At 39.4% G+C, this 16,199-nt stretch overlaps 1 protein-coding gene across 2 annotated transcripts; it reads left to right on the top strand.

Annotated features, from left to right (window-relative positions):
- The first annotated feature begins 140 nt into the window (after positions 1-140).
- Positions 141-2,940, top strand: LOC130907960 (sterile alpha motif domain-containing protein 15-like). Of its 2 annotated transcripts, XR_009061558.1 has the most exons (4): positions 141-438; positions 535-633; positions 1,390-1,707; positions 2,616-2,940. XR_009061558.1 is itself a non-coding variant. In XM_057823521.1 (3 exons), the coding sequence occupies exons 1-3, from the start codon at positions 262-264 to the stop codon at positions 1,561-1,563; spliced, it is 450 nt and encodes a 149-aa protein (XP_057679504.1). In that variant the 5' UTR covers positions 141-261; the 3' UTR covers positions 1,564-2,600. The 2 variants fall into 2 exon arrangements, 1 of the variants encoding a protein (XP_057679504.1); XM_057823521.1 differs by lacking the exon at positions 2,616-2,940 and having other exon boundaries at positions 1,390-2,600.
- The last annotated feature ends 13,259 nt before the right edge of the window (positions 2,941-16,199 follow it).

Genomic DNA, 16,199 nt, shown 5'->3' with positions numbered 1-16,199 from the left:
TTCGCTTCTCCGCTTCCTTATTAGGCGGGACATTTAAACAGCGGACCAATCAGAAAACTGTATTCAACAGCTGCCCTAAATTCCCAGAAGCTGATTGGTTGCTATCAACACCGTCGCCCGGGTTGAACTCGCATCTTGTTCAAATCTTTTGGGAATGTATGCGTCAAAAAGATGTCAAAAAGTCCGTGCAGTGAGTCAAGAAACTTCCATATTATAAAATCAATATTTTTCTAGAAGCACAAAAGCTTGCTTCGAAACAAGATGAGTAAAGCAGAAGAAGACGAAGAAGAAGAAGAAGAAGAAGAGGTAAAATTAACACCCGAGTCGTCGAGTGCCAGTTCCCATGGCAACACGGATACGCACAACATGGAGTTCCTGCAGTGGAGTTGTGAGGATGTTGCGGGATGGATTGAGTCAATAGGATTTCCACAGTATAAAGTAGGTTTGTATTTAACGCTTGTTAGACACAATACACTTTCTACACATTTTAACAACACCAGTCATCATAATCAGTGATTTTCCTCCCCATGGCAGCGATGCTTCTCAGAGAATTGTGTCACTGGCAGGAAGCTGATCTTTGTGGATTGTGCCCACATGCCAAGACTTGGAATCACAGACTTTAAAGACATGCAGGTAGTGAAATGTCCCCACAAGGCTTAAAATAAACAAAACAGGCTTTAAGTAGAAGATGAAAGAAGATGAAAAAGACTGCGCAGCACACATTACACGATATATGCCATCTGCTTGTCAAACACTTGCTCTTTATGTGTGCCTTAATTTGAATTAATTAACAGTGTGAGCATTGAACTAGATGGCTGACTCACACGCATTCATTGGCCACTGAATTAGGTTACACCTACACAATGGATTAATTCATTAATTACCCCGCTTGTAAAGCTGCTCACCTAAAAATTGGAAACAACGCTCAGTCTGTTGCACTCTCTATAAAGTTCAGCTTTATAGATGCCACATCTGTATTTAGGCGATGTTTTTTTCTTAAAGTACTCACTGCCAAAATGGATTGATTTTTTTTTCCAATTCTTATGTCAATGAATAGATATCTTTCATTAGCCCTCATTGAGTTTGTAGGTACTAATCAGTCTGTCATCCCACGATCGAGATAAATAAAACGCACATCTCCATCTCAGATGACAGTTAAATTAGCTCGGTGCGTCTGCGCCACTGTGTCAGCTTCAAGGTGGAGGCAGGTGTAAACAGATAATGAAGGACTATTTTCGCACACGTACATGGAGACACTCCTTCATCTCCCTCTCAAACAACGGAACAGCCTCAACTCTCAGCGAGACGAGAGCGCCAAACAAAAAGTTTGACGGTTAATCAAAGGACTCTGTCCCAACTTGATGTATTCACCTGCTGTGCGCCCCACAGGGCATCGCGGCACGTGTGCGGGAGCTGCTGGGCATCACAGAGGTCCTGTGGAGCCGCAGCATTGCCGATCCGCCGCGGGACATTCAGGGTCTCTTCCTAGAGATGAAGAGTCGCACGGGTGTGAAGACGGACGAGCTTACCACTGAGCAGCTCGTGGAAGACATTCGTCACTGAAGAGACAACAACGTCGACTGTGATTAATCGATTACCTGAGAACTAATCGATGATCAAATTATTCGACAGCTAGTTTGATCATCGATGAACTGTTTAGAGACATTTGAGCCACTCTAAATGAGCAGTATGGCCAAGCATTGCCAGGTCTGTGTAACGTGAACACGATAGAACATGGACACCGTAAAGGGGTTAATGCACAATAGCTTCTCCATCACTGTGTACCGTATTGCGTCGAGCAACATGGAGAAGAATGAAAGACATTTTTTATGTTTCACACTTGCTGCTGTTGTGTCCCATACGCTACATGACCTCAAGGGACAAGCCACTTCTTGAGCAGAAACACCAGAACATAACAATGGCAACCACCACTCTCAGTAATGGTTGCCAAAACTACCAATGAACCATTGCGGGCGTAACGCTTAATAAATAAGTCGCTACAGTAATAATATCCAGAAGAAATGAATCGCTTTGTAATTTTCTGGAAAGTTGTACATTTTTGGGGAAATCCAGCATGTTTTTGTGAAGTACTCAAAGCCACAATGTATCATCACAGCACACTTAAATTTGTACATGAAACCGTTTGAAAAGTTTAAAAAAACCTACTGTGACATTGCAATTGCAAGAGACGCGTCTTTTGTCCAAAAGACGGCGCGGTCGCTTCCACAATCAGGGATTTTGTATGCTAATTTTTGGAGTTTTTAATTTTCTGATTAAATGGAGCCATACAGAGATCAAACCCATCTATGAACATTCCCAGAAACAGTACGACTGTATAAAATTTCGTCAAAATCAGCCCAGCCATTTCGGAGTCCATAGGGAACGAACACACACAAACACACATAAACAAAGTTCAGTTTCCCATAATTTTCGGGCTATAAGCCGCTACTTTTATCCCTCATTTTGAATCCTGTGGCATATAGTCCAGTGCGGCTTATTTATTGATTCATTTAACTTATTTGCTCCCAAAAACTTATAAATACATTCTATTTTTAATTGTTTCAGTGTCCCAAAGACGTATTTATACGTCTTTTACGTTTTTTTTTTTTTAACAGGAGACATCTCTAGGTTCTGATTCAACTTAGCTCCAAAGCACAAAGCTGAAAATCCATTTTAAAGCAATAAAACTGGCCACTGGAGGGCAGTCGCGCATTTGGTAAGACCCTCACCCCGATTCAACGGAACGAACGGCTGACTGCCGATGGAAGACGACCAAATGGACGTCCAGGATGCCAGGCGCTAGACTACTGAGCAGAACGACCGGGACCACCAGTGCAGCTGATGATGCCATTGAGTCCGTGCTGGAAAGACTCAAAAAAATCCATCTTTATGAGAAAGGCGGCGATTAGGGAAAAGCTTACCCCGGCCGTCGCGGCCACAACAGCGTCATCACTCAGTTATGTGTAAATAAATTGTTACTTTGCTATCAAAAGCTCTTTTTTTTTTCTTGTTGTTTATGTTATTTTGTAAAAGGAAAACATTATTCAGATGTTTGGGATTGTAACTAAAGCAAAAAATAGCTGTTTTGAAGTCAAAGGTATGTTTGAAATGTATGCGTTTACAAAAAGCTCAATTTCTCAATTTTTTTCCATCAGAAATTGGAAAATTGCTCAAACTAAGCTATTTTCTAAAGCTGATTTCTAAAGAATGGAAAAAGATATGAACTAACTTTTTTTTCCTGCTGAAGAAGAGAGTCTAATCTTTCTTTTGGTGGGTTCCATGTTTATATAGCAATAGAACAGAATTTTCTGTGGGCCTTGCAAAATCAGTCAAAATTTAGTAAAACGGCCGGGACCGAAGGGGGTTGCACCAGTGAAAATGGCTGGGAGTGAATGAGTTAATAGGTAACACTTTATTTGACAGCGGCGTCAAAAGACTGACATAATTATGACATGACACTGTCATGGGCATTAACGAATGTTTATCACATGTCATTATGTGTCATATCGGTAAATTTTGTCACTAACTCCATTTAGTTCCACCTTGGATCTTTTACATCCATTCAAAAGTGAAATAATTTGCTGGATGACACAAAATGCCATTTGTCATAAGCGTTCATTATTGTTCATGACAGTGTCATGTCATGATTATGACGGTCTTATGACAGTCTATGATGCCACTGCCAAATAAAGTGTTACCGGTTAATATCTTTTGGTGTAATAATCCATAACACAATGAGGACAGCTGCGGTTTATGGTCCGGTGCGTCTCATCTATGAACAAATGTGGTTTTCGTGTCAAAATTAGGTGGGTGGCGGCTTATAGTCAGGTGCGCCTTATAGTATGAAAATTACAGTGTGTGTGTGTATGTACAGTGGGGCAAATAAGTATTTAGTCAACCACCAATTGTGCACGTTCTCCTGCTTGAAAAGATTAGAGAGGCCTGTAATTGTCAACATGGGTAAACCTCAACCATGAGAGACAGAATGCGGAAAAAACCCCCAGAAAATCACATTTTTTGATTTTTAAAGAATTTATTTCCAAATTACAGTGGAAAATAAGTATTTGGTCACCTACAAATAAAGATTTCTGGCTGTCAAAGAAGTCTAACTTCTAACGAGGTCTAACGAGGCTCCACTTGTTACCTGTATAATGGTACCTGTTTTAACTCATTAGCGGTATAAAAGACACCTGTCCACAAACTCAGTCAGTCACACTCCAAACTCCACTACGGCCAAGACCAAAGAGCTGTCGAAGGACACCAAAATTGTAGACCTGCACCAGGCCGGAAAGACTGAATCTGCAATAGGTTAAACGCTCGGTGTAAAGAAATCAACTGTGGGAGCAATTATTAAAAAATGGAAGACATACAAGACCTAATAATCTCCCTCGACCTGGGGCTCCATGCAAGATCTCACCCCGTGGCATCAAAATGATAACAAGAACGGAACCCAGAACCAGAACCACACAGGGGGACCTAGAGAATGACCTACAGAGAGCTGGGACCACAGCAACAAAGGCTACTATCAGTAACACAATGTGCCGCGCCGCCAGGGACTCAAATCCTGCACTGCCAGACGTGTCCCCCTGCTGAAGAAAGTACACGTCCAGGCCCGTCTACGGTTCACTAGAGAGCATTTGGATGATCCAGAATAGGATTGGGAGAATGTGTTATGCTTAGATGAAACCAAAATAGAACTTTTAGGTAGAAACACAGGTTCTCGTGTTTGGAGGAGAAAGAATACTGAATTGCCTCCGAAGAACACCATACCCACTGTGAAGCATGGGGGTGGAAACATCATGCTTTGGGGCTTTTTTTTCTGCAAAGGGACCAGGACGACTGATCTGTGTAAAGGAAAGAATGAATGGGGCCATGTATCGAGAGATTTTGAGTGAAAATCTCCTTCCATCAGCAAGGACATAGAATATGAGACATGACAGTGATCCCAAACACACAGCCAGGGCAACAAAGGAGTGGCTTCGTAAGAAGCATTTCAAGGTCCTGGAGTGGCCTAGCCAGTCTCCAGATCTCAACCCCATAGAAAATCTGTGGAGGGAGTTGAAGTGTTGCCCAACGACAGCCCCAAAACATCACTGCTCTAGAGGAGATCTGCATGGAGGAATGGGCCAAAATACCAGCAACAGTGTGTGAAAAGCTTGTGAAGAGTTACAGAAAACGTTTGGCCTCTGTTATTGCTAACAAAGGGTACATAACAAAGTATTGAGATGAACTTTTGGTATTGACCAAATACTTATCTTCCATTGTAATTTAGAAATAAATTCTTTAAAAATCAAACAATGTGATTTTGTTTTTTTCCCCCACATTCTGTCTCTCATGGTTGAGGTTTACCCATGTTGACAGTTACAGGCCTCTCTAATATTTTCAAGTGGGAGAACTTTCATAATTCGTGGTTGACTAAATACTTATTTGCCCCACTGTATATATAAGTGTAGATATTCTCTGATTTCTTAAGTCTTCGTTGAAAGCAGACAGATTATTTTTATAATCGATCGAAAAGAGATATTTGCATTTTTGCTTTGGAAAACAACGATAGTTTTATAGTTACTGTACATCATATTCATAGTACCCTCTTTCCTAGTTTTTGGTTCGACTGCATATCATGTGCATATAAATGTAAAGCCCAGACTAATATTGCAGTAAATAACATGATTTATTAGTCCTGATAAATTGACTGATTGCAAGAAACAAAGGTGATTAGTCAAATATCGAAATAAGTGTTCGCAGCAGCCCTACAGTGAACCCCTGATTATCAAAAACATTTTTGAAAGAGTGTTAGCCTTCCCTCACTACCCAAAATATGGTACCTTGGCACACGACAGAATCGTTTCAGATTCAGATTCTTTTGCTAGGTAATATTGACATGCACACTACAGGATTAAAAACAAAAACATTAGTTGGGTATTCAATCAAGTGAAATTAATTGTGATGAATCGCATTCTGTATCATAATCAATTAGCACACATTTTAAAAGCACTGCCATATTAATGAAACAATCATCTCGCTGACAGACTCCCGTTTCAAATTGATTAGATGTCTATTGCCGTCAATGGGTAGCCAATGTGTTAATACGCAGTTGAAATAATTAACTTCAACATTAATTGTGATTAATCACATTCTGTTTGACAATGAATTCAAAAGTACTATTTAGCACACTTTTATTTTATGTGAGAAATTCTGAATTGGGTAGTTAGCAATGCTCTTTACTCGCTTTATTCAACATTGGCCAATTTTCTCTTTACCTTTTGTTACACTCTTCGCTCTAGCCCACTCTTTTTAAGGCATACATCTATATTTACACATACTACAATAATAATTATGATGTTGTCATTGTGTGATGTTGGTGTGTGCAAACATGGCAACAGAATGACACAAGCTCATTGCAGCCGCTTTCCGACTATAGGAACTTGCGTACTTAGTTCCTATAACTATAAGCCTCTCCAGTCGTTATAGGAACTATCCTTCGCCAGTCAGTCGTGTTCGCACATGGGTACTGCGTCTGATACAAACCGCTGTGATGTTGTAGTCTGCGCCATTGAAGCATTATTTACTCGCCACACCCACCTCTGGCAAAATACAATCGCGAAAACTAAGCTAAACGAAAAACAACGAAATGGAGACCGTCGAGGACACTGTGGCAATTCTTGTATGTTTGAAAGGAATAGCATAGACTTCATAATGATATTGACGGGTCAGATTCCACCTTCACTGCACCACGCCTTCAAGTACGGAGCTATCCCGCAATCCGCTTCAGTTTTTTGCAGTCGGTCGCAGCGACACATGCAGCGATCCAACGCCGGATTTAGGTTGAAAAAGTATGAAAGCTGTAACGCATACAAACAGGAAGGATTGCCTCATGAGCGATTCAAGGTAATCATTATATTTTTCGTTTTTTCTCAAGCATTTTCAACGTAAAAAGCTCTTTGTTGTAAGGCCGCCGCTACATTATCTAACAGACTAGCATCATTCTTTGACATAAAATGAATGCTAACTGCCTGTTTTTTTCTTTTTTAACAAAGAATCGAGACTTTTTTACTTTCGGATCGATAAAGAATTCGGGGATTTAAGCATTTATTCACAAGAATTTTCACCGGAAAAGCTCTGTTTACATAAGGCGGCCGCTATACTTGCAATTTGCTTACTGACCAGCATCATAGTTCACAATATTTAAATAAAATAAATGCTAACTGCCCGTTTTTTTGCTCTTTTAGCAAAGAATCGAGACTGTTTTATGTCCATATATATAAAGAATTTAAGCATTTATTCACAAGAATTTTAACTATCCGTTTTACTAGTTAATAGATTATTAGTAAACTGTTGATAAATGATTTATTGTTGATTTGTGAAGTATTTCTTAACAGTTATTTAAGCATTTACAGGGTGTTCTTAAACTGAAACACGGTTTGTGTAGAAACGTTTCAAGTTTTTGTGTGTAACATTTGGCATTTCTATCTTTTCAGGTTAAGAAATGCCGTTCACTTCAAAAGAAAAGGCATTTTGATAAGGCATTTTGCAGGCAGCGCTCATGTCGCACATTTATGAAAATCTGCCATAGAATCAACAAATATTTGTAGTTTTCTTTGTATATTTAAACAATAAAACTAATGACCTTCAACATAAAGTGTATATAGTTTTATTAATATCCATCAACTAGCATGGGCATTTAGAATGGGGTCAACCATATTGGAACCCCCTGTAAATGCTTAACAAACTGTTAACAAATACTTCACAAATCAACAATGAATCATTTATCAACAGTTTACTAATGATCTATTAACTAGTAAAACGGATAGTTATTATAAAGTGTTACCGAATTTTCACCGGAAAAGCTGTTTACATAAAGCGGTCGCTATATTTGCTTACTGACTAGCATCATATTTCGCAATATTTACGTGAAATAAATGCTAACTGCCCATTTTTTTGCTCTTTTAACAAAGAATCAAGACTGTTTTACGTCCATATATATAAAAAGAATTCAGGGATTTAAGTATTTATTCACAAGAATTTTCAACGGAAAAGCTCTGTTTACATAAGGCGGCCGCTATATTTGCTTACTGACCAGCATCATAGTTCACAATATTTTGAGAAAAAAATACCTAATTGCCTGTTTTTTTGCTCTTTTAACAAAGAATCAAGACTGTTTACGTCGATATATGTAAAGAATTCAGGGATTTAAGCATTTATTCACAAGAATTTTCACCGGAAAAGCTCTTTACATAAGGCGGCTGCTATATATGCTGACTAGCATCATAGTTCGCAATATTTACGTAAAATAAATGCTAACTGCACTTTTTTTTTTTTTTTTTTTTTTGCTTTTAACCAAAAATCAAAACGTTTACATCCATATCTATAAAGAATTCAGGGAATTAAGCATTTTTTCACAAGAATTTTATACGAAAAAAGCTCTTTGTCTGTGATTCCACTCGGTCAGCTTTGACGGCCACGCCAACAATGCGGGCCCCCCTATTAATCGGCCCCGCATACCCCATCAATATATTATGAAGTCTATGGGAATGGTTTCCATTGGTGAGCAAATCCAACGTCTAACGAGGAAACCGGAAGGGCACACGGATTTAGTACAGGGTAGTTTTTCAAAATATGCCGGATCCTTAAGACGTGCAAGTATGGAAGGAGCATCACTGCTGATTTCAGCAAATCATCAAACACCAAGGTAATCGAGTTCCCACGGCCCCAATGAAAAGCCCTACCTCAGAGTAGGAACTAAAATGGTTCTCAGAACTCAAGTTCCTGATCAGTGGCGCCTCCAGAAATGTTTCATAGGGGTGGCCAGATGGGGACACTTAAAATTTTGGGGTGGCCAAAACTAAAAGCCATAGTTTCAGGTTTTCATTATATTATTGCGGTAAAAAGGTCAGGGGAAAACTATCAGAAAGACTTAAGGACACGGCTACTAATATACTTTGGTGTATTGTGTAATATTTGATGTACTAATGATTTAATGTGCATAGTCCATAACTGTCCAGTCAACATTTTGAGTTCCACAAAAATTCTGTTTTATTGTGTTATGTATATATCAGGCATAAGGTGTACATTTAACTAGGGCTGTCAAACGATTAAAATTTTTAATCGAGTTAATCACAGCTTAAAGATTAATCGTAATTAATCGCAATTCAAAGCATCTCTAAAATATGCCATATTTTTCTGTAAATTATTGTTGGAATGGAAAGATAAGACAAGACGGATATATACATTCAACATACTGTACATAAGTACTGTATTTGTTTATTATAACGATAAATCCACAAGATGGCATTAACATTATTAACATTCCTTCTGTGAAAGGGATCCATGGATAGAAAGACTTGTGACTTTTTGTATTGTGACTAAATATTACCATCTACTCTATTTGTTGAGCTTTCAGTGAATGATACTGTAGCGACTTAACTCTTCTGCCCAAATGCATGATGAGAAGTGGTGCAACCATGACTGTATGTGGTGGCTGCAAATGCTATATCTTCTCTGCGTTGGGTACACGACAGGGTATTAAGAAAAAGATCAACTCCTGTCATTCTTCCCCATGTCGCTTTCCACAATATTCATAGTTGCTGTGGGAGCGATGACAAAGCTTTTGCCATTTAAAAGCACGGCCCCAATGAATGCTTGTATCTACTCCACTCACTTGACACCGCCTCTTATCTCTGTATATAAGTAAAACGGCGCCATTGTAGGCTGTTTGCGGCAACGCGTGAATGAGTCGTACTGCGAACGCGTTAATTGTGATAAATATTTTCACGTGATTAATTTTAAAAAATTAATTACCGCCCGTTAACGCGATAAATTTGACAGCCCTACATTTAACAAAACAAAATAAATGCATTCATTTGGGATGAATTGCATAACTGATGCTACAACAATTTAACAATATACTGGCAAGCGGGGTGGCCAGTGGGGTGGCCAACCAATTTATAAGGGTGGCCGTGGCCACCCCTGGCCACCCCCTGGTGGCGCCACTGTTCCTGATCCCTAGTTCCTACATGTATGAACACGTAAAATGACGTCATCATCCCCTAAAACAATAGTTTCTACAGTGCGAAAGGGGCTATTGTTAAAAATTTCAGGAAATTGCCGTGTCACCTTAAAGTCAAGTTTTCTTTTTTTCATTTACCCAATTCAAACGTATTGGACGTCTATCCCCATTAATGACACTGAAACACAATCATTTACTGCCATCCCTTCTTGTTAAAATGGTTTAGACATCAGGCGCCATCAAAGGCAGCCACTGAGTTAAATGCATAAAAACCGCTATATAGCCGGCAACACTGGATTGTGTGTGCGTAGGCGTAATGTGTCAATGCAATTTTCTGCCCGCCAACTGTCCCCGTGACTCACTCACATGCGGGTTCTGACATTCACACTTCCCGCCTGCCGAGTGCCTGCCTGTTGTAATTACGACTGCTGCAAAGTGCTGCTATTACAATATGCTGTATAATCAAATAGAATAGATATTGTTTGAAATAAACATGACCTAAGAGTCCCGTAGGAGCTTTCGCTGGCCTGTACGCAGTGGGTGTCAATTTTCCTGCACCTGAAGGCTAATTATTGAACTTCAAAGTAAGTGAGTAACTATCAGGGCATACAAAGTTGAGTTACGGTTCAAAGGTAAGTCAAGGATACAAAAGTAGTAGCCCTCCTGGGATGAACCATCATACCTGTAATGGGCACAGTAGACTCTGCTAATTGGACTCAAAGGAAATGACGGGTTTTCAACTCCTAAAAATTTGATTTTCTACTAAAGTCAAGGACACCAGACAAGTGACATAATATTTTAAAAAATGTAGTTTTTGTAGTGGCAGTTATGTATCATGTTTAGGTTTAAGTGAATAAGTCAACATAATACCCCTCAAAGTAGTAGTTATTTATAAAGACCCCACACTCAATATACAGAATCCCAGTGCTGTACCTAATGAAGTGGTCAATGAAGCTCTTGCCAAGATGACCTAACTACTGCTCCAATTGATCTGCTCCAGCGTTCCGATCAAACTATTGATTAGGAAAAGAAATCCTTAACACAGTCTCTAAATTGCCAGATGTACAGTGCCCTCCATACTTATTGGATTTATAATAATTATGTGTTTTTTTATAGGGCTGTCAAAATTAACGCGTTAACGGGCGTTAATTAATTTTTAAAATTAATCACGTTAAAATATTTGACGCAATTAACGCAGATGTCCCGCTCAGACAGATTTAAATGACAGTACAGTGAAACGCTTACTTGTTGTTATGGAGTTTTGCCGCCCTCTGCTGGCGCTTGGGTGAATGACCATCTCGCATATTGCCTCAAACAGATTACAATGAGGCTGTTTATGGACATTAAGAGTGAAGAGAATGCCACCGGCCGCTTGGGGGCAGCGCCGTTCCATACTCATGTTATTTCTTCTAAACGTGGGAGAATTAGTAGTTGTGAGACGTTTATGCTGTATTCACAATGCAATGCAGATTGCTATTTGTGCTCCACACATATTTCGGTAAGTTTTCTTTCTTTTAGTGGCAATTATGTGTTTCTTGTTGTATTTTGGGTAAGATATGTACAGATATATGTTCTACAGTAAAGGCGAGTGGACACAGGCGTTCTTTGGACCGCGCCGTTTATTGACAACTCCTTCACAACAAACATACAATGGGGAGAACAAGTATTTGATACACTGCCAATTGATTGGCAGTGTATCAAATACTTGTTCTCCTCACTGTAAGTATCGTTTAGTGAAAGCACAACAAAAATAATATTCCTATCTCTCCCCCCAAAAAAAATGTTCACAAAAAGAAAAGCACTTCAGTCTATAGTAATGAGGCCCTATTCTGACATAGTTTAACAACAATGCAAAATGAACTGGCATTCCATATCAAAATAGCTATGCAAAATACACGTAAAACTTAGACTTTGGTTACTCTATTTTTATTATTGTTATTTTTATTCTTCTTATTATTATATTAACTCTACTTTTGATTGAAAATTTTACAAATTTTATTAAAACGAAAACATGAAGAGGGGTTTTAATATAAAATTACTATAACTTGTAACTATAACATTTATCGTTTAAGATCTACAAGTCTCTCTATCCATGGATCACTTTAACAGAAAGAATGTTAATGCCATTTGTGGATTTATTGTTACAATAAACAAATACAGTACTTATGTACAGTATGTTGTATGTATATATCCGTCGTGTGTCTTATCTTTCCATTCCAACAATAATTTACAGAAAAATATGGCATATTTTAGAGATGGTTTGAATTGCGATTAATTGCGATTGATTACGATTAATTAATTTTTAAGCTGTAATTAACTCGATTAAAAATTTTAATCGTTTGACAGCCCTAGTTTTTTAGCTTCTAATATTTTTTTTCCTAAATAATATGGGACCTTAATGGAAAAAAGAGAGAAAAATCCAACCTTCAATGCAAGTGCATTTATTCAGTGGGGGAAAAAATCCCACATAAATAATTATTTGACATCAAATAATGTGTCACAATTATTATTATTATATTATATAGTAGCGAGGGATTACTGTACTATGTAAATCACCTGTCTGTGTGGATATGTTGACATCCTATTCTATGCTACCTGATCGCTGATCCTGGCACCGACAGTCTCTCTATCTGACTGTGTGTAATTGTATCGAGTCTCGCGTGAACCCACTCAGATGTGTGATAGACTTGCAGAAAAGTGGAAATGCTGCGTGGGGGTTGCTCCAGGTCCCCGGAACTGCACTAGCCAACCAGGCTGGGGGGAGGGGTGCGGGTGCAGCACACCCCTGCCCCCACAGCTCCGGCAAAGGGGCCACCGTCATCCCCCCCGGGACCCACACATGCTCTGATTAACCAGCCCTCAGGGAAGGGACGAGAGGACTTGCAACCGAAGGGCGGTCCCCCGGACCATCCGTGCTCCCATTAACAGGCCCTCAGGGAAGGGACAAGGGGTACGCGCCAAAAATTCCCACCACCCGGACCCCTAGCCACCGCCGCAACCCCCCCAACTGACACAGCACGCTGCGGGACTCCCCACGGCTCACTAGACCCGGGGCAGGGCAGGAAAGTATCCCCACCTGCAGCAGCATATTTATTATTTATATTGGGGAAAAAAGAATATTGTATCTGTAGTGCACAGTGATACGGTCAAATATAGTCTTTTATATATAAAGTTTTTATTTTGTGTTGGTTGTTTGAAAAATAGCTTACAAGGCAAAAAAAGTGGGCACCGCTGCATTTGACTATGCCCGGCCAGTTTTACTGCCACTTCTCACTGCGATCCGCTCTACAGATTTCGTCCTCATGCTACAATGTGTTCACTCAAAGTTTTACCTTCCTGAGATGGGAGTTTAGATGATGGAATGATGTAGATTTTTGTGAACTGTGGGCCTGTGAAACCTTTTGAGACACTTTTATGATTAAGGGCTGTATATAAATAAACCTGACAGTATATAATGCGGATTGGGGGAGGATAGTGTGGAAAGCCAACAGATCCACAGGGGAGCTTTAAGTTTCAGCTAAGTCAACACTTATTCAACGACTGATCTCTGCTGCTGTTCTTTGATTGCAACATGCAAGAAATAACACCAGAATGTACACAGAATTTCATCATGGAATCGCCGCCCATCTGTTTAACCCTTGGTAGGGAACTTTTTGAACTCATTGGGTGCCAGTGATGGTGGTAGACGTCCAATCCATTTTGACTGGGAGAGGCTGGCAGCGCGCCTCCCAGTCAAAATGGATTGGACGTCTATAGCCAAGGGCAGACTGGCATATGGGGATACCAGGGATTTCCCTGGTGAGTCGATGGGTCAGTGTTGGGAGAAATAAGTAGGGTTATAATTCCTAGAATAAGTAGGGTTTTGTGTCACTACACATGCGTAAACTGCTAAAATAAGTAGGGTTTCGCGTCACTACACATGCGTAAACTGCGTCCCTACATATTTTACACGTACACGGCAAAAATAAAAAGTAGGAAGTGGTGACTGCGGTCAAGCCAGCTGACGTTCGTGTTCTCAAGATCAAATGAGCGGACCAAGCATTACAGTAAATGCATTCCGCCCGAACAGCAAGGCAGTTGACTTCTGTGCGCTAGCGTTGTTCCCGACTTTTAAGAACACTCTCAATATTCTAAAACAGTGTTTTTCAACATTTTTTGAGTCACGGCACATTTTTACATTGGAAAAAACCTTGCGGCACACCACAAACCAAAAACGTTCCAAAATTACTTTCTGTACAGAATATTTAATTATAAAATACATTCTCAATATTTATACTTAGTTAGTGTGAAATTTGAGCCTGTTTAGATGAACACAAAGCCAATATCCTGGCAGGAATCCTCATCAACAGCTCCAGTCTTTCTCTGTTTTTATTTTTCATTTTTATAGCAGTTAGGCTTGAAAAGCTCAGTATTATTAGACAGAGGGACTTAAGCAATGTCTTTAACCGCATCAGGGCGGAAAATCTCGCTGACAATAGCTTTGCAGGCAGGTAGTATTAATATATCTGCCACACTGTGGAACTTTTTGGATTTAGCAACAAGTTCAGCAACAATGTAACTGGCTTTGAGGGCTTCCTTATTTACTTTTATGGCTTTTCTCCAAAAAGTTGCCTGTTTCTCTGCGTTTTCACAAAAGCGAACAAAATAGTCCATCGACTTCTTTTGAAGCGACGATTGTTTCGCTTGGAGATGACGTGGCTGCTCGAGTCGCGTTCAAGAACTGCTTGGATTTGTAGCCATTAGCCACCTTGCTGTTGGGGAGGATTGACGGTCGTCACATATGGATAAAATTGAAAGGACGCTTTCATGTACATCGACACTTGACATGTCTAATCAAATCATGTACAGTAGACGTGCTGTGGGCAGCAAGATGGCTGATAGCTAGAAATCTGAGCAGTTCTGAATGCGAAAAGAGCAATACCTTGCACATATGCACACGACCGAGAACTTTTTACCTATTCCTTCCTTCCTACTGCAACTTCACCCGACAAGATAAAATGCGATATTGGATCATTTCTCGCGGCACACCTGACGATCTCTCACGGCACACTAGGCACACCGGTTGAAAAACACTGCTCTAAAATATATAACGCCACCATTGTCATGATTTAATAAAGGAAATAAAGTCACCTGATCTTTGAACTACTCCATCTAGATGTGCGTTATGTGCGCTCTCACGTCAGTACATTATTATGCGATTCTCCTTAGCAACGGGTCTTTTTAGTAGATTTCATTCATCTTGTAATTTTTGTGGCACTGTAAATCTAGATATCTGAATAAATTCCGGCCAAGGTTGTTGAATATTAGTAGTAAACCTCTCTGACTACTCCAAAACTCAAAACTATGGGAGTATGAAAAAGTATCTGAACCTTTTAGAATTTCTCACATTTCTGCAGAAAATCACCATCGAATGTGATCTGATCTTTGTCAAAATCACACAGATGAAAAAAACTGTCTGCTTTAACTAAAACCAACCAAACATTTATAGGTTTTCATATTTTAACGAGGATAGTACGCAAACAATGACAGAAGGTGAAAAAATACCGTATTGGCCCAAATATGAGATGGCCCTGATTATAAGACGACCCCCTCTTTTTCAAGACACAAGTTTGAAAAAAGACTTTTTGAACACCAAATTAATTTTTATACAGAAAATAATTACAGTACATCTGAAACAAATGATTATAACAATATATTTGAGAGAAAAAGCATGTTATTTTGCCTCATTCAAATCTTAATATCTGAACATTTAAATATGTAAACTAAAGTGCATTCGTAAATGAATGGCTTCTGGTTTTTGAAATGTAAATAAACCAATCTATTGTGATAAAACAACAAAATTGCAATAACTGTATTAACCATCAAAGTGAAGTCTAACTGTAACTGTAGTCTTGAAACAAATCTAAATAAGGAAAAACATTGCAATAAAATAATTCAAACTGGTTAAACTTGAGAGTAGCTGAGATCTGTCATGACAGAACATCGCTTCAATGATATCTGGCGCCATCTAGCGTCATGAATGGGTATAATGTCTAGACCGCGAATATAAGACGACCCCCACTTTTTCATTCTTATTTCAATGCAAAAAACACCGTCTTATATTCGGCCCAATGTGGTAAGTACCTGAACCATCACATTTAATATTTTGTGGCCCCCCCATCTGGCAGCAATAACTTCTACCAAACGCTTCCTG

Source organism: Corythoichthys intestinalis, chromosome 19, assembly GCF_030265065.1.
Source record: "Corythoichthys intestinalis isolate RoL2023-P3 chromosome 19, ASM3026506v1, whole genome shotgun sequence".
In the NCBI taxonomy this organism is placed as follows: domain Eukaryota; kingdom Metazoa; phylum Chordata; class Actinopteri; order Syngnathiformes; family Syngnathidae; genus Corythoichthys; species Corythoichthys intestinalis.
Note: the sequence above shows the minus strand (reverse complement) of the source record. Positions and strands in the feature narration are given on the sequence as shown.

Coding starts and splice junctions, on each gene's coding strand:
- LOC130907960 (XM_057823521.1), top strand. CDS start 262: ATGAGTAAAGCAGAAGAAGACGAAGAAGAAGAAGAAGAAGAAGAGGTA. Junction 439..534: donor TAGGATTTCCACAGTATAAA/GTAGGTTTGTAT, acceptor TCCCCATGGCAG/CGATGCTTCTCAGAGAATTG. Junction 634..1,389: donor CAGACTTTAAAGACATGCAG/GTAGTGAAATGT, acceptor TGCGCCCCACAG/GGCATCGCGGCACGTGTGCG.